This window comes from Anser anser (genome assembly GCF_964211835.1).
Source record: "Anser anser genome assembly, chromosome: 2".
Classification (NCBI taxonomy): domain Eukaryota; kingdom Metazoa; phylum Chordata; class Aves; order Anseriformes; family Anatidae; genus Anser; species Anser anser.
In genome coordinates this window covers 14,986,760-15,012,877 of record NC_139721.1, presented here as the reverse complement: position 1 = coordinate 15,012,877, position 26,118 = coordinate 14,986,760, and the positions used below count along the sequence as shown (strand labels likewise).

General features: G+C 39.2%; 1 protein-coding gene across 3 annotated transcripts; it reads right to left on the bottom strand.

Annotated features, from left to right (window-relative positions):
• Positions 1–1,585: 1,585 nt before the first annotated feature.
• RAD21 (RAD21 cohesin complex component) lies at positions 1,586–26,118 on the bottom strand. Of its 3 annotated transcripts, XM_083822574.1 has the most exons (15): positions 25,803–26,000; positions 19,707–19,911; positions 18,826–18,999; positions 16,860–16,989; positions 14,511–14,610; positions 13,442–13,548; positions 12,300–12,503; positions 11,579–11,704; positions 11,258–11,380; positions 9,786–10,009; positions 9,307–9,472; positions 8,799–8,950; positions 7,193–7,342; positions 5,812–5,895; positions 1,586–3,405 (listed from the first exon to the last, which is right to left on the bottom strand). In XM_083822574.1, the coding sequence occupies exons 3-15, from the start codon at positions 18,967–18,969 to the stop codon at positions 3,214–3,216; spliced, it is 1,902 nt and encodes a 633-aa protein (XP_083678700.1). In that variant the 5' UTR covers positions 18,970–18,999; positions 19,707–19,911; positions 25,803–26,000; the 3' UTR covers positions 1,586–3,213. The 3 variants fall into 3 exon arrangements, with proteins under 3 accessions (XP_083678700.1, XP_083678699.1, XP_083678701.1); XM_083822573.1 differs by lacking the exon at positions 19,707–19,911 and having other exon boundaries at positions 25,803–26,118; XM_083822575.1 differs by lacking the exon at positions 19,707–19,911 and having other exon boundaries at positions 25,899–26,039.

Sequence of the window (26,118 nt, the reverse complement as noted above, 5' to 3'; positions counted from 1 at the left end):
TATAATGCTATAGCCAAACAAGCTGGAGACATTCCAGCCTCAGTATTAAAGCTGCAAGGAACATCTTAAAGAAAAGGTATCAGTCAAGTCTAAATCTCTCACAAGATTGGTTCTGAGAAGTAGCTGCATTACTCACTAAATTGCTAGGAAGGCAGCTTCTTCACTAGCAAAAACGGAATGCTTATGGCTAATTCTTTCAAAGTCACTTAGACATTTATTTGAGGAGTAACTATAATAAAATGCAATTTTAAAAAAATGCTCCAGTATCTGTGTAAAGTGCAGCAATCATAGGATAACAAAATAAATGCTGTGCAACAGATAGCCCTTCTGCACCTCATCATCTGTCAGAGGCAGGGAAATACACTTCTTGTAGATATATGAAAGATACAGAGAGCAAGTTGTCTATCATCATTCCTTAGACCTTATTCAATAGCTAATAGTGTAATACCACGAAGCCTGCTTTCTAAGAAAGATTTCTCAGTACTACATACAGGCCGTGTTCAAAACTAACAACAGATCCTGTATGTACAAAGCAGAGCTTGCATAGGTTGCTCCAGATTATGTTTAGTGTCATCAGGAGTACATATTTGTGTAAAACCAAATGAGTGCTGATCACAGCAGTGTAACAGAGCAACATTGGTGATAAGTGTTCTAGATTTATCTATATGAGAAGACCCAGAGAAGTTATCTTTCATTAGTCTGAATGTCCCTGAGCAACCTGATCTAGTGGGTGGCATCCCTGCCTATGGCAGGGGGGTTGGAACTAAGTGGTCTTTAAGGTCCCTTCCAACATGAGCCATTCTACAATTCTCTGATCTGTTTATAATCTATTCCGTACTTTTTTCCTTCCAGAGAGCTTTAACCAAAGAAATGAAAAACCAACTCCTCGTTGCCCAGCACAGATGAGCTGCGCACATATGCACACACACAACCTAGCTCAGCACAGGCCAGCCTCCAAGTCTTGCAGCACAAAAACAAACGAGCTGCTTCCACAGGTAGCTCAAACTCCAAAGCAGCACTGTCACTTCTGCGTGGAGCCCAGATTAAGTTCTCTTATTGGATCCAGGCTGGTTCTTCAATTTCCAGAGACAGCATGTGTCAAACAGAATTCATTACACTGGGCTCTGTATAAGCCCTGCAGGTAACCTAAGTGACTCCATAGGATACCCACTGCTTCTACACGCTTGGATCCAAGTGTTTGGATCTACGAGGAGCAGAAAACACTGACATATCCAAAGAGGCAATTCTAGAAGCAAGAAAACAGCAGAGCTAAAAGAATTAAAGCTGGATATGTTCTGGCATTCAGAAGGGACTGGCATGGAGATGAATCGGTTTATAGACAGTCTCCTCTAATTTTCCCCACAGACATTCCTAGCATAGAACGCTTCAACAAAACCACAGTACGGCCACTAAAGTAAATCTTCCTTCCTAATGGCAAGAAATCTATTTACATAGTCAAGCTTTAAATCTCTCAAACAGCTAAATCATTACACTTTCACTTCTAATACTCAAATAAGCAACCTGTAAATACAAGGTCCCTATTACATAAATGAAAGGTGTTCAAAGAAGATACAGAGCTAATACATAACAGCTTATAACACAACTTTTATTAGAAAAGTTATACATAACAGCATCAACTATTTTCAAGAATATTAACCTTGAAAAGCAACAAAAACAGACTAAAAATGTGTAACAAGAAACTAATGACCTTTTCTATAATTAAACATTCAAGTTATCTACAATGTCTCTTTTTACAAAGGGGAAAAATCATGGTTTTACAGGCACATCATGTTGAAAATAAAGCTGCAGTAACTTTATACAATTAACTTTTTCAAGGATTATTAAAACATGGTCATCATGTTGTCTCAGATTTTTTTAAACATTCACATAATTTTACACTTGAGTATACACTGAAATTTCAGTCCCAAAATTATATCACAAAAGTGCCAACATTAAAACCAGAACCTTCAGTGTGAATAATTTTGCCCTAAAAAAAGTTAAGACAGGTTTCCATAATCAACATATTCACATAATTTCTGGTACTACCTGGTCTAACAGTAAAGCTTCATTCTTGATAGATAAAATCAAATGGGACTTCTTGCAAAACTGATAAAATGTTTCGAACACAGGAGTGTGCATTATTGGAAAAATTTATACTAAAACCATAAATATATCCAAAGAGTCATTAATACGCTACACAATTAAGTGGAACTGTGCCCGTTCGTACTGTATATTCAAGTTTGTTGCCCTTTCAGTACAGGTGGTATCTGAATTTAGCATCTTTACAAAGGCAATCTGCTCAACTTCTTTTATTCTTATCTTCATATGCCTGCTTAATAAAAATCAGATAATTTACAATCTAGAAGTCTGTTTTAAAAAGTCTGGAGTTTATATACAGGTCTAACAAACCTAAAGCATTTTGATATCTTAAAAGGTTTAAATGAAATGAGTAGAGTTTTCATTCGATACTTATTAACAGTAATTAGCCATTATCAGTAGTGGACCGTAATGAGGTGATAAGTGAAGAAGAATGTTTCATCTAAAATGCTTAACACATGTTCTGTCCTTTCATGTATGTAATAGTATCACTCACAGGAAGTGCTTTCCACAGACACCCGTTTCCCCTTAGCATCAAGGGCTACAAAAATCTGACTGCAAAAATGCAGTGACAAAGCAAGCTGACATATCAGGCACTACCTTTCATATTGGCAGCTGTAAGAGACCCACGGTATGCACGAAGATCTAGGGAAGGGGAAAAAACACTACTATGAGAAGCAGACTGAACATTTTGGACAAGTTTGGCAAAGTTTTTAATCAGACAATAGGTTGGCCATTCAGGTTTACTTGTATAGGTTAAAATATCACTATTGAATCAACTAGTCAAATTATAGTAAGACATTTTCATTGATACTCAACATTACATGCACCAATATTGCACACATCTGCTCTGCGCTGGTAGAACAATCTTCACCTGGGTCCTTGAGCTGTCTGGTTCCTGCAGCTGGAACTCAAGACACCCACCCCAGCAGTTTCACTAAAATTTTAAGTGGTAGATTTAAAATACAAAAACCAAAGTAACCCAAAAAGAAAACCAAGGACTTTATACAGACAATAAAATCTAAAATTTTCTGCACTGGTCTTGTGGGCCCTACAGATGGGGCAATACACGTACGCGCTAGTGAAACGAACACTAGGTCTGCTGTATCTAACCATTCAAATAATGTGAAATCTGGGACCAGGTGTCGCGATGATGTCACTGTAAGGCTCCTCCTGTGTCAGCTCTATAGCTTGCTGTTTTTTAAGTACCAGGAAACTGTAGAATTTTGCAGCTGCTTGTTTTCTATTTGTATTCCTGCACAGCTCAAGCAAACTGATAGATTCTGCTCCAGTCTTCGCAAGAGCTCTCTGAAAAACACAAACATCAATACCACAAACTAAAAAAATTACATACACAGGTGAACATCAACTGGAAGGTTCTGTTTGTCACCCCCAAGACACTGTGAAAGACTGGGAAGGACTCAATGCTGGATGGGGACATTATAACACGTACATAAAAATTCTGCATGGGTCTTATCTAAATGAAACCAAGTAGGTTTCCCAGGGATGTATGAAAAAAATCAATCCTGAGGTCTGTTCAACTTAGTTACATGTTCCAGAAACTCCAAAAATAATCATTATTTATTTTAAAAAATCAGGAGCTAAGGTTCTTTAATGAGGCATAGTTTTCCAAAGGTGAAAGCCTGTTTATTTCTAAAAATCTTGTTTGTCTGAAACTAAGTACCCAAAAGTTGCTTATGTTTTTTTCAAAGTCTTGGCCAGAATATTGAAAAAAAATCAGGAAAATACATCTGTTTGCTGGCTAGAACAACTACTGACGTCTTCAATTTAAAACAGAACCGTCTGCTCTGGAATATCTACGAGATGAAAAGATATTAGGCTGGCCAAACCAAATTACTTTATATTAAACAGATCTTAACTTTGAATCTCATTACAGATTTAATGTTTCTGTTATCCAGTCTGATCCTTTTTGGGCACATGGAAGAAAGAATCAAACGAAAAACTAGACATGGCCCGAAGAGAATTAGAATTCTGAAGCTCTTTTCAGAAATCCATGATGAAACAGAAAAAGAACACATCAGGCAATATTACCAACTAAACATCTGTACAATTTAAAAATACTTTTTAAGTGACAGTTGCACTGGTTTTAGCTGGGGCAGAATTAATTTTCTTCTTAGCAGCTCATCTGGTGTCATGTTTTGAATTTGTGATCCAAACCCTGTTGATAACACACCAATGTTTTAGCTGTTGCTGAGCAGTGCTCGCACAGCACCAAGGCCATCTCTGTTTCTCGTGCTATCGCACCAGTGAGTAGGCTGAGAAATGAACAAGCTGGGAGGGAACCCAGACAAAACAGCTGACCCCAATTGATCCAAGGGATATTCCATGCCATATGATGATGTGCTCAGCACTAAAAGCTGGGGGATAATAGGAATGGGAGGGGGCGTAGGACATGTCTTCAGAGTTAGTGTTACTTTCCTGGAAAATGGCTAAACATCTGCTTGCTGATGGGAAGTAGTGAATGAGTTCCTTATTCTGCTTTGCCAGCATGCACAGCTATGCTCCATTTATTACACTGCTTTTACATCAACCCATGAGTTTTCTTGCTTTTAACTTTTCAATGTTGTCCCCCATCCTGCTGAGAGGAAGGAGGGAGTGACTATGTGGTGCCTACTGGGGTTAACCCACTTGAACAGTTTAAAACAACCTTAAACTGGCAGAATTCTTGAAGACATGCAAGAGAACTGACTTAATTCACATTAGTCTCCTATGTAACACATCTGTGTTCCAAAAATTTAAAGCTTTTGCTTGATTATGTATTTCTGAGAAAATACAGATTATTCCTAAATCTTGTTTTATTGAAAACTCAGCAGCTCCAGAAAAAAACAAACTAATGGAACTTCAGAGATACAATAGTGACAAGAAGTTTCTACCAGGAGATAGAGCCTAATTTCAGACAAAAAAAGACAACTTTGGAAAATCTGGAAAACAAAACCAGCTTAGAGAGATTGGATTGACCCTTCTCAAGATTTGCCAAGACAATTAAGGGGGGGAATGGGGATAAAACCGCAAACCAGACTGAAGAGCAGAGATAGACCTCTACATGCAAGTAGAGACAAGTTTGCACTTAGGTTTAAGGATATACTACAGGTTTTCAAATTGATTATCAGAAAAAAGCCCTTTAGTTTTAGCAAGCAAGAATCCATTCTACAGAACATTATCTGTGCAGACGAACACTGGCAGTCTGAGGCCACATGCTGAAAAGTAATGCAGCACTTCAGCCAAGGACATGTTCCCAGTTGTTGCAGATTCAGCTTATCATAGCACAGAAGTTTTCAAACCAGCCTATCCAGGAGCAAACATCCTGTAAAATAGTTTTATCCCCAGACCTCAGTGATGTTTCCTTAGTCTTATAGAACACAAAGTCAGTGGTCCGAAGGTTTCATTACGAAAACACAATCAAACCCCATTATTTTAGAGTTTGTATTTCTGGGAATCTTACTTGCACACAAAGCATGTCTGTAAAATAATTAAGCGAAAAGTTTTGCTTCAAATATTCTTTGAAAGAGTGGCAATTATATTACAATTTATTCAATTACAAGCCATTTTTTCCTTCCCTAAGACAAAACAGATATTTTAAATCTATAACATCTTCTGACAATAAAGTTCTTACTTAAACTTTTAACTCCAGTTGAAAGCATCAGTGGGCACACTCAAAAGCTACCTTAACAGAAAGTAAATTATGATGCGTACCTGAAGCCCATGAAGCATTTGTTGAGTCCTCTTATTCCATCTCCGTTCCTCTTGATCCTGATCACCGCCTGTGCCATCTTCTTCCTGCAAGCAGCCAAAACTCAACACACTTACTAAAACACCAGAAGATCTCATCTACTGAGTTATAAGAGAGGCATTTCTAAATATCACTGCAGCTCTTTCATCTAGATAGACATGATTTAGCCAGGTTTAGACAACTTGATTCACAGGATACAGCTAGGAGAGGCAGGAAATGGGGTACAGAGGAAGACACGCATAAGCTGATGTACCTTAGTAAAGGTTGCAAGCCACTAGGATTATACCTCAAAATGTTATGCTGACAAGTAGTAAAACAAAGTTGTTCAGTCATGATGGCTGAAAACAGTCTACTCTAGGACCATTAGTATTGAGCATAGTATCAGCAATGCTTTTATTTTGTAAACATTAATAAACACAGACCTGCTCTCATTTCACTGTGGAAATAGAACCAGTGAAAAGGAAAATAGGTTGCTAAAAGCTGCAAAAGAGAGCTGAGTTGTTATTGCTGACCATGTCCAGTGAAGCACTTAAGACAGAAGAGTGCTTATTTATAGAAGATATGTTGCATATGGCTTTAAAAATGAAAGTTGTGTTTCAAAACAGCAATTTAAAAATCACCATATGCAAGCAATATCTGTTTTGTTTCCAGTCTTAAGAACTTCAAACTGAACAGAAAACACTGTTTGGACAAATTTTATGTTCTTCAAAATTAAGTCAGCATTTATTTCTTCATTGTATTACTGAAATTAACATTTCTCTGCAAACAACAGCATTTTTTTTTGCATTGCTAAGAAAACCATCTTGACTAAAGTCATTCACAATGCTTTGTATAAGTGATCTATTAGAGAAGAAAACTGCGTAAGTCCAGATACATTCTTTTTCCAACAGTAAAATCACTTTTTAAAAATCTAGTTTACTATTTTGGATGTAAATAAAAACATAAATAAAGTTTGTTTTAATATCCGCAAAATATTAAATATTGGGGCTAAGAACAACTTCACTTTTTTTTTTTCAATATCTAGTTAAGGTGGGATCAACTAGTTAAGTAAGATGAAATCATAAGAGTTCAAAACTTCTTGTGTAAGGCATCAAAACTATAATGGGTGGTTTAATCAGACCATACCTGAGAAATGAAGCACCCCCTAGTTCTAAGGTGAATGCATATGTAATTTGTAAAACGGTCATGCAGCAACTTTAAAATCTCTATTTCCAAAGTGTATCACTTCCCAAGTAAGGAGTAAAGATTTGGTTCTTATGAATCTACTAAATTCAAGTCAAAACAGTGCCAGGAAACACACAAACCCTTTCTGTATAGCTTGCTTTTAAAGAGCTCAGATCTTACCTCCTCTTCTTCCTCTTCCTCCTTCTCCTTTTCCTTCTCCTTCTCTTTTTCTGGCAGAAGTTCCAGCTCTGGTATTAGCTGGCAGATGTTTTGGGGCTCCTCTGGAGGCATTTCTACAGGTGGTATTTCCAACTGTTGTGATGGTGGATGCTTTAAGAGTACACAGTACAGGTAAGCAGAGACCATTAGCTTATAGATCCTTTTACCATAGAATACTGATGCTACAAAACAGTTTCACAAAATCCAAGTCTCTGAATCTTAGCTGTTTATCTGAAGCTTTGAAAAAAATAGAAGCTTTTTTGTTTTGCTCTCCATACCTGTTGTTTTAGTCCTCTAGGTTCTACTCAAACCAAAATCGTGGTATTACAACTTTACTAGGAAAAAGGCTTTCCAGCAACTTTTTTTAGTTAATCACCCAAGCTACCAATCTTATTTCTTGGATCAGCACGTGCAACTTTAAAACCCCATGTAACCAGATGCAGTGCTACATGAGCACACTTACTGGAACAAGACATATTCAGAGTATCAAAATATCTTCCTTTGCAATATAAGCAGGAAGGATATATTTTTTTTAAGTAGGCACTTTGAAAAGTTTCTGAATATATTATGAGTGATTCTGGTGCTAGATTATCATTCTTAGAAGATATTTTTATCAACAGGAAAATCCAGAAAAACTGTTTAGAATGGACTACATAAACCTTTTTAATGAAAAATATACAGTATTCCCCCCACCCCCAAGCTATACACAGTTAAATGTTTGCCAGTAAAGTTACTTCTGCACCAGAAACTGGGGTATATGAATACCCCAAACTAGGTCAAAATAACTTGTATTTGAGCATCATACTGCAGGTATTTCTAGACGTATGCTTCTGGCTGGCATGATCCATGATTTCCCAATACATTGTTCACTTCAGCACAAAGTACAAGCAATTGATGCAAATTTCATCCAGTGCCTCTCCCTTTTTGTAAGGCAATGTAACATTTAGTAGTTTCATTCAACAGGAACCCATTACCCATGAAACACAAGGCGCTGGATAAAAAAATTGTACAAATATGAGAAAGACCACACAATCCAGGACTGTTCTTTCTCACCAGATTAGCAATCAGAAAGAACACATCTTCATTTAACATTGTTTCTCTCCCCCTTGACAAATACGGTTTCATTTCAGGTTGTATCACAGTTTTTACAGAAGGGGAAGATATGAAACAGTTTCCATGTCTACCCAGCAAAAAAGCCCTTCCTGAAGATCGGAGTTTTGTTTGAACCCTTAACCATGGACCACTGGTACTGTCTTTCAAAAAGGAAGAGTTTGTGCAGTTTGCACTATCCTTTCTGATGGTGAAAGCTGTTCACATACACTTGACACAACAAAAGATCTTCATATAATTTACTCCTTGACGACTTCTTTTGGATGAAACAATGACACATCCCTATTCTACTTGACTTCAGGGAAAAGCTTAATCATTTAAGAAAAACACCGTAGAGACTACCCATGTAAAGAGATTCTACTATTCCAGCACTACAAAAAGACTACCTCAAATCCACATCACTTCCTGCTCAAAGATACCTCCCACTTCTAAAGTACAGAAGAAAAATCTTACTCACAGGTAACACTGGTTCTGGTTCCACTTGCTGCAGTTTGCGTTTAACACCAGTCTGAGGTGGTGGCGGTGGCATAACAGATTCATCTAGGTTGGTTCTGCTGCCTTCCATCATTGATTCTTGCAAGCGACTTGGTTCTTCCAGAATAGGTTCATCTATATTCCATAACAAAACCAGTTTTAGATACATCAGCACAGTTTGTAATTACATTTCAAAGTCCAATCTGTTATTTAGAATGAAGCACCCTAACAGTTTGCATAGTTTCTGCAGTGACTTAAATGGAATCGGTACAGATGTGCATACATACCAATACAATACCCACTTAATCCACTGGATCAAAACAAATCTCTGGTCTTCTATTTCTAGACAAAAAGCTATTTTAAGTCAGAGACTGTATAGAAAGCTAAGCAAACTAAGTCCTTTGCTTCATTATCTTTGGTGACTTAATATAAAGCACAGAGGAAAACAAAAGCTCTGAGGGAAAGCATAGCATCCTGGACAAGAAACAAACCAATGACTTCTCGCTGCTGTTGCTGCTGCTGCTGTTGCTGCTCCTCTCTGGGAACCTCTGGGTTTTCAAAGTCTTTAAGGAACTCATCAAGGTTGTCAGCTTCGCCACCTTTCCTCCTCTTTCTTAGGTCTTCTGGTACCAGGGGTGTCAGACAACGAGTAAAGAGCTATAGGGGAAAGGTTACATTATTCACTATTGTAGCTCACTGTCCTCTTAATTCAGATCAAGTAATCATAGGTCATCTTCCCTTCCCATTTTTAAGCTCCTCTCCAAGAGCAACATTAAAAAAAAAGATCAAGTTTTCATTTGTTTCTGTAACTGATCAATATTTAAGTACTGGTGTTTAGTGTTGTATTTAATTATTATTTTGATTATGAATACTCCTAACACTACATTGCTATTCATATACTGATGTTTACTATCTGAGGCACAAATCTGAATGCAGTCCATTTAGAAATAAACCTGTACAAAAACATTACCTTCAGTAGCCTGTTATTCCACAAAGGCTGTGCAGGCAGAGAGAAAAGCTTTTCAACTCCCCCAGTTTCTTTCCACATCATCAGTTTCTTTGTAGGAGGTGCCAAGTCCAAAGTAGTAACAATATCAGAGTAGTCACTTAATTGAGCTCGAATGGTCTTGCTGTCCAGTTCTTTCACACTGTCCACAATCAGCTTTCTCTTCCTCTTTGCTTTGGTTTCCTTGACTGTTGAGATTTTTAGTAATTAATGAAGGTTAGCTCAGCCAGATACCACGTTGTAGTAGGAATCTTATGGGGTCTCTACGGGTCTTCCTTGGCCATGCATAAAGCAGCCTCAAGAAAGAGGCCATGTTAACACTGGAAGGAATGAAAGCCTCTAAGCGCTATCAAAGGCTAAACACTGTGAATGCTGTCCCACAGCTTACAAATTCTTTTGTGTACGCTCACAGCCCAACTGAATCTCTCTAAACATCATCAATATCCTCAGCTGCATATGCCTCCCTCCCTCATGGCTTCCTTGTTAGACTGATGTTCTTCATGAGCAAACCCAAGATGTAAGGGCCCTCTGGCCAAAAAGCCAAAGTACTACATCAAGTTTTTTCCCTTAAGCCCTATCTGAATTTCAGTAATGTTAACATGGGTGGTTATCTTACCTGTGCCTCTCATCCTGCTCTAGAATGACTTTACTGTAAATTGTTTACAGCCTGGCCCTCTGCAGCAGACCCTGAAGCTCTGGCAAACGCTGTCTTTGCTGGCCCCAGCTGATCAGCTAGGACCTCTGTTGCTAGCTTGCCACCAGAGGGCAGTGCTAGGGCTTTCTAACTGGCCAAGCAGTAAATCAGAGCCTGGAGTTCAGTCTGAAAATACAGGATAAACTACATTTTTTCTAGATCTTTTTCTTTTTGAATAAAGCAGGGATCTGTTTTTATTGAGCCAAATACAGCATGAGTTAAAATACAGTGCCTTGCATTAGTGAAATTCCTCATCTTTATTTACTACAACTTCAATACAAAGACTTACCTGCTGGATTCAGCAATTCATTGAAGTCATGAATCACTAGAAAAGTAACACTCATTCTACAGGCAACATTCACAGCGTAAACAGGCACACTTGGCCACCAAAAATACCATACCAAGAACGCTGCTGTGCTACAGGCACTGCATTAGAATTGAAGACATGAGGAGGTCTACTCCAATTCATTTTATAACTCACACATTGCTTGAAAGCTACAGAATCATGCTGCTATCCATTTTAGCTGCAAAAGCTACAAACCAGTACTGTCGAAGACTATTGCTACAAGTTACCTGTTTGGAAAGCACTGGAAGACCACATTAGAATAAAAGGAATTCAGCACTCAAATCCCTGGTTTCTCTCAGCTGAGCAGCACTCAGTAGAAGCACTACACATTCATCTCCATCCATCAATCTAAGGTAGTCTCTTTTGACCCAAATAAAATATTCCCAGTTTACTCACCAGTAATGTCAATAGGCTCCAGAGCAAAAGCTTCCTCTTCATTGGGAACGAGCGTTGTCTGATCAGTCATAGTTGGTAATGGCTCTACTGGGTCTACTGAATCTGGACTATCTGGTCCACCCACTGCCAGTAAGAACAAATATCATGCACCGTAACATCAGAACAAACAAACTCTGCTACCCTTCCCATCCCCTCCTCCACGCCTTAAAGTAGACCACCACATTTCATACCTTTCAGTTCAACATGCTCCAAAGTCATTAGATTCTTAATCAAATTAGTTAAAAACAAGTAATTCTAGATCTAGTCCTAGATCACACTCACTTGAAACGTTATCATCATCATCCATATCATCATGGGGAGGTTGCTCTGGCATCATTACTCCACCTTCTGAGAGTGCAGGTGGGTCATCAAAAATACCACCATCATTATTACTGAGAAGTTTATCATCTGAAAAGAACGTATGGAAACATTAGTTTTGCATGTACAAATTCACGAAATCAGTACAAGCAAGTTTATAAAGTACAGAAATTTATGACAAGATGGATAAAGACAGTGCAAAAGTTAGTGAAACCTATACTTTCAATGCTGACATGAAAGCCATTAGGAGTATTTTTCCAAGGTGCATTTCAAATTTTGAGCATACACATAACCTTTATTACAATAACATTTGCCACATGTTTGCATCTTGCTAGGTTTCTTAGTACTTCAAAAAAACATTCAATAAAAGTCGCAGTGTACTAATGAAACCCTGTGAGGGGTCAAACAAGGTGCAGAACTGCACATTGATTTTTCTCTGAAGAACGTTATGTACACAAAGGAAAAGCTCTGGATGTTTTAGTTTTATTTCATTTAAAAATAAGCAGCACTTAATATGGTACACATCATCAATGCTGCTGTAGCACGCAAAAACCAGAATTCCACTCCTGAATGCACAACCTAGAGAGGTACCTCAGCTACAAAGGAAACAGCCTCCCCATCTCCTCCCCAAGAACTAATTGAGGCACAACGTAGGACAGGAAAAAAGTTAATTTCTCAAACATACCCAATATTCCACCATCATTTCCTTCTCCAAAATTATCATCTTTGTATTGGTCTTCGTATTCCAGGTGATTAGCTTTCTCGTTAAGGTGACTGGTGCTCTGTTCAGGTTCCAGCAGGAGATTGGAAGCACTGGTGCTCACTAGCATGTCATCCTCAAATGCACTACCTTCTCTCATCATCTCACGATCATCCATCCCGAAGTCACCTGCAAGAATATGATTTCATCGCTATAAACGCCAACGAACCATTATGTGAGAGACCTAGCTTATCAATCAAGAAAGACACGATTGCAAGACCAAAACTTTTTCATTGTTTTAATCTTGCAATTTTTCATGAAGTACAAAAATCTCTATTGAAACAAATTTTTCATAGTTATTGATTGCAGAGTTAATGACAAAACAGAAGAAATAACACCCAGGAATACTACAGCAAATATACTGTTCAATTACAAAAAATAACCATCTCTGCTCCTTAAATCATTTTTTTTTTATTATAACCTATTTGAAATTGATTTTAACAAGATCCTGTAACCACATACTCCAAAAAAAAGTTACATCTTATGCCTCAAGGTTGGGCTGCATGTGCAGAGACTGGACCAATAACAAATCAACAACCTAATCAATACCTAGATTACATTTCCAGTAAGATTTCTAAATTATAGATATTATTACACTTTGGAAATTGTTTATCTTTGGATATTCAAACAACTGCTTTCAGGCTTTGATTCAGTTCTTAGAACACTGTCCTTGCACAGATACTGGGAGCAGCAGTAAACCAGTCATCTCTAACTGCTCCAACTTTATAAACCTCGTAACAGTTACTGACTGAAAATATGCCTAAAACTAAAGTGACTGCTGACTTATTCATACCACGTTTTAAGAAGTAATACTGATACAGTATTTCACTAATTCACCTGACTAAACGTCCTTCGGCTTTGTATGGGCAGCTAGAAGCTTGCTGAATATTAGAAGACAGACTTCCTGGAAAAACTCAACAACACGAAAATTAAATGTATGGAAACACATCACGTTTGATCTAATTTGTTTTTTGTACTTAATAATGGAAATTCCATTCCAGAAGCGCAAGATTACAGCTTCTGAGTTATCAAAATTAGCTTAGTAACAACATAACACAAGATTTTACCGAAGTCATTATCCTGGAGGATACTGATGTTGCCTACTTCTTCTCTCATGGTAATTTCTTCCACTCTGCTCTGGTTTAAACTGAACTGCTGGGCCACATCAATATCACTTAAACAAACAGAAGGCAATTATTAAAATCTCCATAAGGAAAAGTAACAGATAAAGCCTTAGATAAATGTGACATTAATTCCTAAATAGTACACTATATGTTTAAGTCAGTTAATGAAAATGTTGACAATGAACACAGAATAGTAAGCACTACTTGTAACACTAAGACTATTAAAGGTTAAAATCTAAAATTCAAATTGTGTTAGCTTCTGGAAAACATATCAATAACCACTCTTACTCCTTGTTATGCTGGGTCGCTAACTTAAAGTCCAATTTAGTAAGAACAGCCTCTCCCCCCTTCAACTCCAAAAACTATTAATACAATTTATCAAAAAGCATAACTAGTACCAGGTTACTTTCTTAGCAATGTGTTAAAGTACATTTCTTAACAGAGCATAATTTTTCTGCAGTTGAAGTTTAGTACATAATCCAAATTGAGTATAAACTAAACAGAGCACTGATTAAAGCAAATTGGATCCCACAAAATTTCCTTATGAATAATCCACAAAATGGTAGCATCAACTTTTTAAAAGTTAAGAACAATTAAAGTTGCATATCGTCAGCGTGTTTACAGGCAACTCAGTATTAGCAAGTTATAACAAAAGTACCACTACACAAGCTCAGCTAGGACATTTCTGTAAAATTAATCTTGTCTAATTTGAGGAATTAAACGTTGTGTCAGGTACAGAAGAAAAATACAAAATGAAGAAACCTGAGTTTTTCCAAAAGTTTTTATCATAACAGTTATAACTTTGGTTAAAATCACAGGCCACAATGAGCTTCAAGTCCATACAAAGATGACTGCATACTTGCTTGGTGTATTTAAAAGCCTCAAAAGGTACCTGCTGCCCTTTTCTCTTTAAAGAACTTAGCAATGACACTGCTCTTTAAAACCAGATCCTCCTCACATAAAACCAAACAGCATTTGCATTAAAAAAAGCAAAAATAAATCATCAGCTTACTCCAGGTCAGGAAGTGGTTGATCAAAATCATGAAATTCCTCGGGTAAGGTAATAGCATTGTAAGCAGCCTCTCTGTTTTCCTCAGGCAAGTCGACAACCCCTGCAGAGAAGAACACTCAGAAATGAGTTCCCATTCCTTACAAGTATAGCATTTTTCCCTGTGCTTTCACTGAAGCTGTGCCTTCAGCATTATTCTATCTGCATAAACTTTTTATGGTCTTTAAACTGTTGTGTTGACCTGGTGCTAGGTATCTACGAAGAAACCTTAGATAATGTCAGTTTCGGGAATTCAGCCTAAATGCAAAATACCTATCTCTTAAGCCACTGTACTGCATTGTGTAACCCTGCAAGAACCACAAGCCTTCACTCACTCACTAATGTTTGTGTGGCACAATGCTGAGCCATGTGGCTACTACAGGCATTTTATGTCATCACATCACTGTACAGGCATCTACCAGTGCAGGTACCTGATAGGAAATAATTTTATGAAGATGCTCCAGATGGGCTAGTTGGTCCTATATTTTGGGTTGGGTAAAGCAGTGGCAACACAATCACTACACAGCTTCTGCTCACTTAGCCAGCTCAACCAACCCCTCAAGTCCCAGCACAGTACTGACTGTACTTGGGCTACATGCACAAATCTTCCATTTCAGCATTTAAAATACCTCGATTATCTAAACCACATATATGTATATATATATTTAAATCCTCCTGAGATGCTTAATCTGTTATTCAATGGGTATCCTCAGAGTATGACTATCAGGTTAGCTATCACACAAAAACAGTGCCAGGTGCCTGCTTTATTCAAAAGCTTAGAGGTCAGGACACTTGAAAGTAGATGGGAAATGCAGGTTCAGTTCCTGCTGTAACTTGCAGGAGATCTGAGCTTTATGTTCTGCCTCCTGACCCACACAACACAGGCCGTTCTGAGGTACTGATACTTCAGAAGCACTGCCCGCTGTATTTTCCTCTGCAATGGATAATCAAAGAACCACTGCCCAGAGAGACCAGGAACAAGCATGAGCCTACATTTTACTCATCTTTGTCCTTGGCTAGGAATAAAGAAGCTTAGTCCTCCTTTCAAGGCTATCCAATATTTTTACCTGCTAGCTGCTTAAAACAAAACATGTAAACGATCCTCAGAGCAGACATAAACAAGACAATGCCCAAGCCACAAATCTTGTCTCTGTTCTCAGTTTACAAGTGCCTCAGCTTGCTTCAGGTCAGCATGCTGTTTTTTCTAAGTCTCATTTTAAGGTCCTTCACCTTCTACGAGCACTCTGGTGGGAGCAGGAAAACTGGGAAAAAAAATTACCTTGTGAAAATACATAAACTTTTGACAACATCACCAAAAATTGGCAGCTTTCAGAAATCTACCACTGAAAGCTAGACAGTTTAAAAAGCTGAAAGCTAGAAAGTTTAAAACCTTGATCACAACATGAAGATCAGGAAATGAAGATAAAAACACTATACCCAGATCTAGAAATGAAGATAAAAACATTATACGCATTAATTATTCTCAAATTTATTGGTGCATTGGCTTCCAAAAGCTGCCTTTTAGAAGAGGCTTCCTGAAGTTCAGCTCTAAAATCTATTACACTCACACAAAACTAAAAAGGTGATTAAGCAGCTGTGAGTATCCAGCAGTGTCAAAGCAACAGCTACGCTCCATCTGCAGAAAATATTTCCCGGGATAAGGATGGAATTAAACAAAAACTATCAACTGTGTATATAACCCAAGCAATTCATTGTCGGACGGACTGTCATTTTCAGTATACGGCTCCCCCCTCAGTCTTTATTGGAAAAACTTAACAGAGTAAGCAACAATAGGGGGGAAAGCTGTGCGTTGCACCTACAAAAGTGAAAATACCTTTGTTCCGTTGCAGTTCACACTTCAAAAAAAAACAAAAACAAAATGCAAAAGCGTCAAAAAAAACAGCCTATTTCCATTTCCTTTTGTACCTCACAGCAAGGCAATCTTTCTCCCGACAGAAAAAAGCTCCCTTCTGTTCAGTACATGCAAATACAACTGGTATTTTTCAGACTTGTGCCAGAAGGTAAAAGCCACGCAGTATATTCCCATTTAACACCATACACCAACAACAGCCAAAATCGTATTTGAGATCATTTTACTGAATCAGCCCTAATATGAAAAGCTTTGGTTCAGAATTCAATCAAGAGATTTTTCAGCACACAACTCAGTCACATAGCCAGCCTGAAGCTCACACTAAAGAAAATAGCTTCTCCTGTAATTACCCTATATAAATTTATGCAGTTCTTCTATTAAGACAAGACAGTAGAATTCTGTATCTGCTTCATACATGTTGTCATAGAACTTAAGACAGGTACCTGGACGAAAAGCCATCTTAATCTTAATGAAGGCCTCATTACAGTCTGCAAGAAGGTATTTTGCTTTCCTGTGGTAGATCCTAACAACGCCTAGTAAGAGATGTCCTGAGGTTCGAAGTGCCATCTTCACCTAAAAGCACAGTGTACAACCAGTGAGTTAGATGTAGCCTTACTTTTTTCCTCCCATCAAGTTTAGTTTCAGTCAGCTTCACGTGAGTTTTTCAGTAACATCAAATATCCAAAACAAGTATAAAAAACAGTAGAAAACTCTAAACAAAGAATGCAAACTCTGCAGTTCTAGATGATCCTCTACATATTACCCATGGATGAGATGGAAAAACATTAGTAAATCAATAGGAATTTCACTCAAGAATCTACAAACACTGCTATGTCTACTAGGAAAGAGATGACAAGACAAAATCCATTTTACCACAACCTTTCCTGACACCTTTGTTATTTTAATTGCATATAAAAATAAAAAAAAAAAAGGACAGCCAGAAATTATGATTTGGTTAAGCAAAAAGTCTGGTTAAAACCAGTACCTCACTACCTCTCCATCATCCGTCCCTCAGTTAAGAAAAGCATAGAAGAACAGCTGAAGATACAGGGTATTCATAAACAAGCACTGTCACATTAAAATAAGCTTCAATTCCCCTCCTCTTTAACCTCACTGCTTTGCTATGAAATTGAGTACTTCATGAACTACCGGAACAGAAGACCAATAAAAACAATTTCCAGGGAAGGACTCAAATATTTTAGTCCAGAAGAGCATGAGACTTACATTGAAGCATATACGGAATATATTAGCTCCTAGAAAGATTAAACCATACAGGGTCTAACCTCAAACTTTGAGAATTCAAAATGGCACATATCATCTCATATTTCAGCTAACTGATGAAAGTCTTACAGAGTTAAACATATGAAGGAGTGCCTAGCAGTTCCTCCTTTCTCTTCAGGAACTCTGCAGCTCACTAGCGAGTCCATGAACATTATCTTCTCTCTAAATCCTTCCAGAGCTGACACTGAATGAAATCACCCTGTTCTGCAACAGTAAGCATGCCTGTGATTGTATTATAAATACTTTGCTTACAAACAGCAGTTCTTCTAAAATCCATAGCAACACTATTGAAACATTGTATTGGTTTCAACTAAAACAAAAGATAAAAATAAGTCTTATTTCTTTTTAACATAGTGGCTTTTCTTATAAGGTATTCAAACATCTGCTAAGTGACAAAGCTTACAACCAAATCAGTCCACTAGCTCTTGAATAGTAAATTCCAGTTTTATAAGCAGCGGAGGAAAAAAAACACATTAAGACCACCAAGTTCTTCAAATCTTCCCTCTGTTTCACAATAACCATACAGAAGTTTTACATTCTTTCAGTTTTGTCCATATCTGTTTGCTTTCTATAAAACCAAGCAAGAAACTAGAAACTTCAAAAACAAGGCTTTTACACTACAGTGCTGTATTTTTACTGCATGGAAAACCATCTTCACACCACCAGTAACATTACTAGCTACCGTGATTCTTCAGTTCTTTTTGCTGTGGCTAAGAAGAAACCTGCTTTGTACTTGAGTCACAAGCATAAACAAGAAAATTTCAAGTATTATTTCTACAGCTTCCAGTAACAACACCACCTCTGAAAGCACATCATCATAAGGCCTTTAGAAGTTACTTTGTAGGAAAGCCCAGGCTTTTTCTCTTCCAAACATTTGCTTTTAAATGATGCATGATACATCAAGATACTAGTCCTCCATTTAAGTAAAGCAAAACATTTTTTACAATAAATTGCACAATAATCCATTACTAGAAAATTGACAACAAAATACTTTCTTGAATCAAACAGCCTGAACAGACCTTTTCACCCTTTAAAACAGCAACATCAAGTGACCCAAATAGTAACTACCGAGGCATCCACAATTTCTTTTCAGTACAAGATAACATTACATCAGTGTAAAATAGATACCTTTGGTGAAATGATACTCTCCACGCTGCTCTCCAGGTTACATTCAAAAACATGGGCTTTGGTTAGCTTCTTATCCCAGTGGGCAGCCAGCCATATTTTGGCCAGTGGCCCACGCTTGCTGAGGACAAAGTGGGCATAGAACATGGTCCCAGATGTCTATAACAAAGTGCAAATCTGTAAATAGAAAGGCAAACACATACATATATATTTAGAGAATTCTTGATGGGTAACATCCTTGTACACACACCCCTCACATTTGCTTTGCAATCATTTAGATCAAACTATCTGTATTTAAAGAAGCCAACACTTAGAGGTGGTGGTCATGTTATACACACATTTACTGCAAAATATGAAGCAGGAAGATCAGTGACCAACCAATACTCCTTTCACAGGTTAAGACCATTTACATAACTTTAAAACGTTTACCATCCCACAAGGCAAAAACCCCTTAAGTACATTAAGCAAAGTTGATGAAGATGATACCAAGCTGTCATAACATAAACATACACACCTTGGTTTTCCCTCCCACAGACATCTTCTACCTCGTCCGTTTCTTTCTGCTCTAGCTTTTCCAGTAGCTACTACTATACTATACCATTAAATATTCAGCACTGTTTCAGTAACCCATTAAGCATTTTAAAATATATAGCTGTAAACTTTTCAGATTGCTCCATGTTTTCTTAAAGAGAAAGTACAACTCTCCTCATTTCGGAGCAGACTGCTCTCTGTTTCAGAATCCTCTTAGTAACACTTCATATATTTTATTCAAGAGTTGATTAAAATTACAAGAAAACTGCCTGCATTATCCCAAATTTCCTTAAGATTTCACTTCCTTCTTCCTCCTCCACTACAAGGCCAGACTTCCTTTGGCTAGTAGCTACCTGACTACCTTCTTACTGCTGGTAATGATGCCAACGCTGAAAGCCCCAGGGAAGCAGGACACCATGATGTCTTACAAGCTAAAAAAGCCAATGCCACACATGAGGCAAGCATTTGATTCAGTTCAACTACAAGCTGGAGATAAGTCTGCTTTAAAGAGGTAGAAGATTCCCCACATGCAGTTTTTTCTCCAGCAATATCCATAACCTAAAAAAAAAAAAAAAGGAATAATAAAGAAATGAAATAGAACAGGAGAGATGCAACAAGTGCATTGCAGTTTTTGCCTCCTCTGTGCCCACAGGAACACTGCCAGAAGCACACCACTGCAGTGAGCAGGGTGATTTAATCTAGGCAGAACCAAGGCGAGAAGCATTAATTCCTAACCATAAAAAACATGTTTCCCAAATGCATGCCAACGCAATTTGCAAGCAAATAGGGATCACAGGGAAACACAAAGCCTTGGTAAACATGATAGCCAGAGAAAGATTCTCAGGAAGCCAGTTTCTAAACCATTACAATTAACTTGTAATGGTAAATAGGTTTCAAAGCAGCTAGTGGCTGATATTTATAGGGTAAGCTTCACAAAAAGCACAGGCATCGTTAACTAAGTGGAAGCAAAGCCAGTCTCTAGATACATGGATAACAAATGAAAAATCCCTGAAAGTAAATGCCAACAATTTGTTGTTGTTAAGTAATAAATGGATATTGATGGATAACAAAGCATAGGGAAAAATAATCTTTGTGGTGTTACCATACTCCGTACTTGTACCCACTCAGAGGTACTGTTCAATACACAAAACGAAAGCTTTGAATTTCTGCTCCATTAAATACAGAGTCTGTTCTGTTGTCCAAACAATTATTAAGCCTGTTGGTCTAACCAACAGGCTGGCCAATAGTTCTGGCCGTAACCAAGAACGGACACCCCACACAAGATTTAAAGAAAACCAAGGCCACGTTCAGTTTGAACTAACACCGTAGATACCAAGCATTAACACTACTGCTAGGACTTTAGTAGACAGGTCTAAGTCATAACGGAGCTGCAAATTTAAAACCGAAGTAACATTTTTATGGTGCTGAAAACGTGCGGAGCTATGAACAGCACTGTACAATGCTGGAAATGAGCAAGTTTTGCTAGGAAGCACAAAAAAAATTTCAAAATCTCCTTGAGGAATAAAAGTATTTTTCCCCAGTGGTTTTTGAAAAGCATCACGCTGTCCCAAAGGTCACTGGACAATTCAGTCCCCCACACATTTTCAAGAGCCTCACAGTATTTGTGTATACGCAGACACCTAACTCTGCAGCACAGCATTTTGGTATCTGGAGTTGCTACCACAACCTTCCACGGCTCTGATGGCAGCAGGCCTGTAAATTACCCAGAAAAGTGAGGAGTATGAGCAGGGGAAGATGTGGTGCACAAAACCACTTACATTACTCTGTTAAAACCTTCCAACAGTTTCAAAAGAATGTGCTTTGATTCATGGAGTTTGGCATGATTATTCACTAATGTTTACAATCATTAAAATATGTAGCATGGAATTCATATGATTTCAAATATATTGTTAACTGTAAGCCTGAAAATATAGTGAAGATTTCCTGTTAAATGCAGAACGTACTACCCGGACAATTCAGAGTGAATAACTTACCACTGCTTTCCAGGATTTAAAGGGATAATGCAAATATAAAACAAATGGCTGAGATATCTAAGAGGAAGCAAGGTTCCTCCCAAAATTGAGATGTCAGAATCACAACAAGGCGGATTATGTCACAGAGTTGAGGGTTTCTTTTTTGTTTGTTTTGACTTGAAAAAAAAGAGCAGACATCACTAATAACTTGTCTTCCAAAGACGTGCCAATCCAAGCCAAAATACTCCCTGTAAAGGGAGCTCACACATGCCAATGGGTTTCAAAACATCTGCTCCATTAGCAATTAAATCAAAGAATAGAGCCTGAAAACTGTTACACCACAGAAACAGTAAATGGTCATCTGCTTGTAGTCCTGTCTGCAAGCCTGGTGAGAGGAGCACATTGCATGTAGATGGTATTTAGAAACTTTTGTAGCAAAGGAGAACCAAAGGTAACTGACTTCTGACAGAGGTTGTCTGTTTCTCTTCAGCCATTAATGAAGTCTTGCCAAGTGATGACCATCAGACTAGAGATCATTTAAAGTGCTTTAATCTGAACTATTGTTAATAGATACTGCTTCTGTTCATCAAAGCACCAGCTTCCTGCGTCACAACAGGCATCTCTGCCACTTCCAAATTCCAGCAAACATGCTGTACAGTAACACCTGGACTATAGCCAGTGCACAAAACACGTCTTTACATTCTTAGCGGCATCAAGAAGTTCTGCTGCTGTTGTTCAGAGCATCGGCACAACTGCTTAAAGCAGACCTCGATGGTTGCTCTCGTTTTCTTGATACTTTTCTTTTGCTTTCTCTTCAGATAATCCCTTTCCTTCTTCCAGGGTATTTGCCTGATCTTTTATTCATAGGGAGTGTGCTGTTGCAGAGGCATAAAAGGAGAAATACATTTTCTGGCATAATGTAAGACTGGGATGAATGTTAAAGGAACTAAAGAGTGTTTTGGAGTGGCAGAGTGCTCATGCAGGCACACAAGGAACATATGTCCTTGGCTGCAAAAGCAACTCCGTAAGAACCCTCAAAAGCAAATGGGTAGCTGATGGCTCTTAACAGGCTTATACAGTAAAATCAAATTGCTAATTTTTGAGATTGACTGGTTATGAACCAGGACCTTAAAACTTGTTCTAAGAGCTTCAAAAACGACAGATAAACACGTGAGGCAAAAAGTCATATGTACTCACACAAGACCAACTGATAGCAAATCCTGACCCTGCCCAATTGTGCTTTTAAGAGTTTTAGCTTGATTTTAATTAACTTTGAATTTGCTTCAATGTGCTGTTATTGTCCTCAGGTTCCTCTGCCTAACTATGTGCCCAAGAATTGCATGGTTTTATTTATTTATTTATTTATTTTAACTATTTTTCTTTCTGCAGAAGTATTAAAAATTACTCATTTTATACACAAAGTAACCAAACATGCAGAGTGACACAAATACAATACTGATAGTATTTCATTTTCCTACCTGGGGATCTGGTAATTGAGCCTCCCAAAGAAGCAACTAGAAAGCTGGGCAGATGCTACCCATGAAACTTCATCTTAACCATCAATTCAAAAATATGAAGTCTTAAAATCCTTCTGCATGTTAGAAGGACAAGTGTATACACTCTGAAAAGAACCCTCTCATGGCCTGAGTACCATCTGTCAACGCACTCAGAAAGCTTTATGAAATGACAGTTGACAACAACATTGCAGACAACAGAAACAACATTCAGCTGTGGCACTTTTTAATCTGACCATGGTTCATTCAAAGCAACTACCTTTTAAAAATTAGAATTTCAGATGAGAATTCCTCCATTCTAGCCCATTAAATCCACATCTGCTACCCTACTAGGCCATGTTATGCATACACACACCAGTTCTTAGGTCAAGTCTTAATCTACTGTCACCTATTCCTGTTATAAAGTTATTCCAGAACCACGCTCATCCACTGATCAGCAGATACTTCCCATATTAAAGTTTAAAATCAGCCAGTCATTTTAATTCTTTTGTCCTTATGCTATCCTTCTACTTCAGTTTCTCACTTTCTCTGTTGTTCCCACACATACACAGTTTCTGTTTTGCTAAGCTAAACAAGTCCTGGGGAAGAATAAGCTGACCTTGGGCACCTGCAGCTGTCAGAGCTGGACCTTGGAAGTCCCACAGGACAGCACACTCCCCACGAAGCCTCGCAACACTGTGTGACATCCACTCTTCCTCACCTTCACTAGCAGGGCGCTACTTGACTCACCCCGTGACATCTGTGTCTCCCTCACACATCACACCAGTGATCCAAAGCCTTCCAGATGCCAAGTTCTTCATCTGTTTTTATTTACCTGTTCCCAAATCAATAGAAGTGTCATGAACTGTAGCGCTTACTAATTCCCAGGTCCCCTGACCCTGCACATTGGGTTCTCTATTTTCACCTCATAGCCTGTCACCATGCAGCCAGCCCTGTCTAAAACTTCCTCAGTGCAGATACACCTACCAGCGCTGTCTCACTCCACGACCAACTTTCATTAGCACGCTTAACACCTGATGCCACTGAAAATAAAAAAATCGATCACAGGATCGGCCTTTACAAACTCCACTAGTAACTCCTTACAGCTCTCAATGCCTGTTTTCAGTATTATTTCCTCTCTTTTCTTCAACCGCCTTTGTAATATCCTTGTTAGTCTGCATTTTTCTACAATTTAATAGATTTCTTTGTGTCACCTTCAGCTTTACTGAACTTCAGTGACAAGTCACCTCAATTTCTTATGTCTACAAAATCAATTATTGAAAAGATGAAATTGAACTAGTCCAACTTGACTGATAAATGCATACACAGCGTTTTTTATTTGCCTCCAGATCTTTGTTTCTCCCATTAACTCTTATTCTAACATCCTATGGCCAAGGTTGCACCACCAGGTCTGTAACTGCTCAAAACACACCTCTCACTTACAGGAACTGCATTCCCTGTTCTCCAGTTACAATACACTGCACATCTACGTCATCGCACTGCTAGAACCAGCACCCCACTAATCCAAAAGGCAGATCTTTCAGAATGCTCCTACAGTTTGAGATGTTTAAACCTTATGAGTAAATAGGGCTTCTCTCACCTTGCCATCCCACCCAACTCTAGCTCAATATCTAAACCTCAGCAAGTATCCTGCCCTATCAGCCAGAGTCAGTACGTCCATTCATCCAGTAGAAAAAATAATCTTACTATTCTTAGGTCCTATCTCGACCATCCCAGACAGTTTTGTGCAATTGCAGTTCCAAGTCAAAACAGAGATGCACTTGCACAAACCATGTATTAACACATTCCTTAAGGGTACAAAAGTTAAGAGGCTAGAACTGCATCTATCAGACTTTTTTTTCCCAGCAGTTATTCCTCTGTGCTGTTCACCCAAAAAGCTGCATGTAAAAATACTTTCTTCAACTTTGAGGCAAGATGTGACACAGTTAACTGAACAACTACTCCCATTTCTGTGGGAAACCCCAATAAGTACACTATCAACATCCCCGATGGTAAGAAAACACTAATTTGTGTGGTGATTTAAATTTACCGTAGGTCTCACTAACTTTTTGCTCCTCCTTTTTATTCCCCCCCAAATGCCTTCTCTGTAGTTAACGTTTTAGATCGGTGTGGTCAGTGTTGCCAAGTTTCACAGAATGTCAAATATTTACAAAAGAACATTCGCAAAATAAAACTCAAGCCTAACCCTAGGAAAGCTTTGATGTTTCCACACTTTTCGCGTAACTCGTTTTATGGAAGAATGGGTCAATGAAACAGTATGCTTAATGTAAACATTCACACAATGGGGGCCTAAATGGTAACTTGCATAAACTTACAGCATTTTTTTCCACGGGTCTAAACCTAAGCGAAAGCCATTTTCACTTCGGCGGTGCCATGCCAATGAACCACAGTGACCCCGAATTCCTTTGTTACCGATACAAACACAACACCTTGCTGTACGCTCAGCAGAAGCCTTTCATTCAGAATCAGACAGAAATCACGAGGAGGACAGCAAGGTTAACGCGAGACCGGCCAGAGATACCGAAGAAAGACCTACGTTTCCCCGAAAAGTAAACATTTTTAAAGGGGCCTTTTGCCGGCCAACACCCCCAGCGCCCAGCAGCCAGCTCACACGCCATTAAGGAGAACCACGAGCACGCTCAACGCTCTGCCATTGCCCAAGCGAAAGCTTACATTACACCCGCAAATAAAGGGCCGGGAGACAAAACTCTGCTCCTCCCCACGTCCCCCCGAGCCCGCAACAACCCCGCGGACGCCCCCTTTACAACGCGGGGCAGTGGCCGCTCCGTTAGCGGGAGCGAACCACGGTTTCTATCGGCGTGCCCCGGCCTGGCAGCGGGGAGCCCCCCCGGTGCTCGGCGCCGGGCAGGCCGCAGAGGCGGAGCGCCTGGGCCCGACCCCTTAAGCGAAGCCGCCCAGCGGCCGAGGAGCCGCCGCGGCTCCCTCAGGGGCTGCTCCTTACCCGGGTCGGGGGCAGGCTGGCGAGGCCGGGCTGCGAACCCGCTCCGCTCCCTCCTCCTCCTCCTCTCGTCCCGTCCCCCGCGAGGCGCTCCCTCACCCGACCAAGATGGCGGCCGCGGCCCTTCCTGCCGCCCAAAGCGCCCGTTCAAATCGGCAGGATGTTTACGGTTAAACTGCCCCCCGCCGCCGACCGCCGCCGCGCATGCGCGGCACGCCACCGCCGGCCGAGGGAGGGAGGGAGGGCGGTGGGAACGGGAGAGCCGCGCATGCGCAGCGCCCCGCCGGCTCCCTCCGGGGAAAGGGGCGTGGTGAGGAGA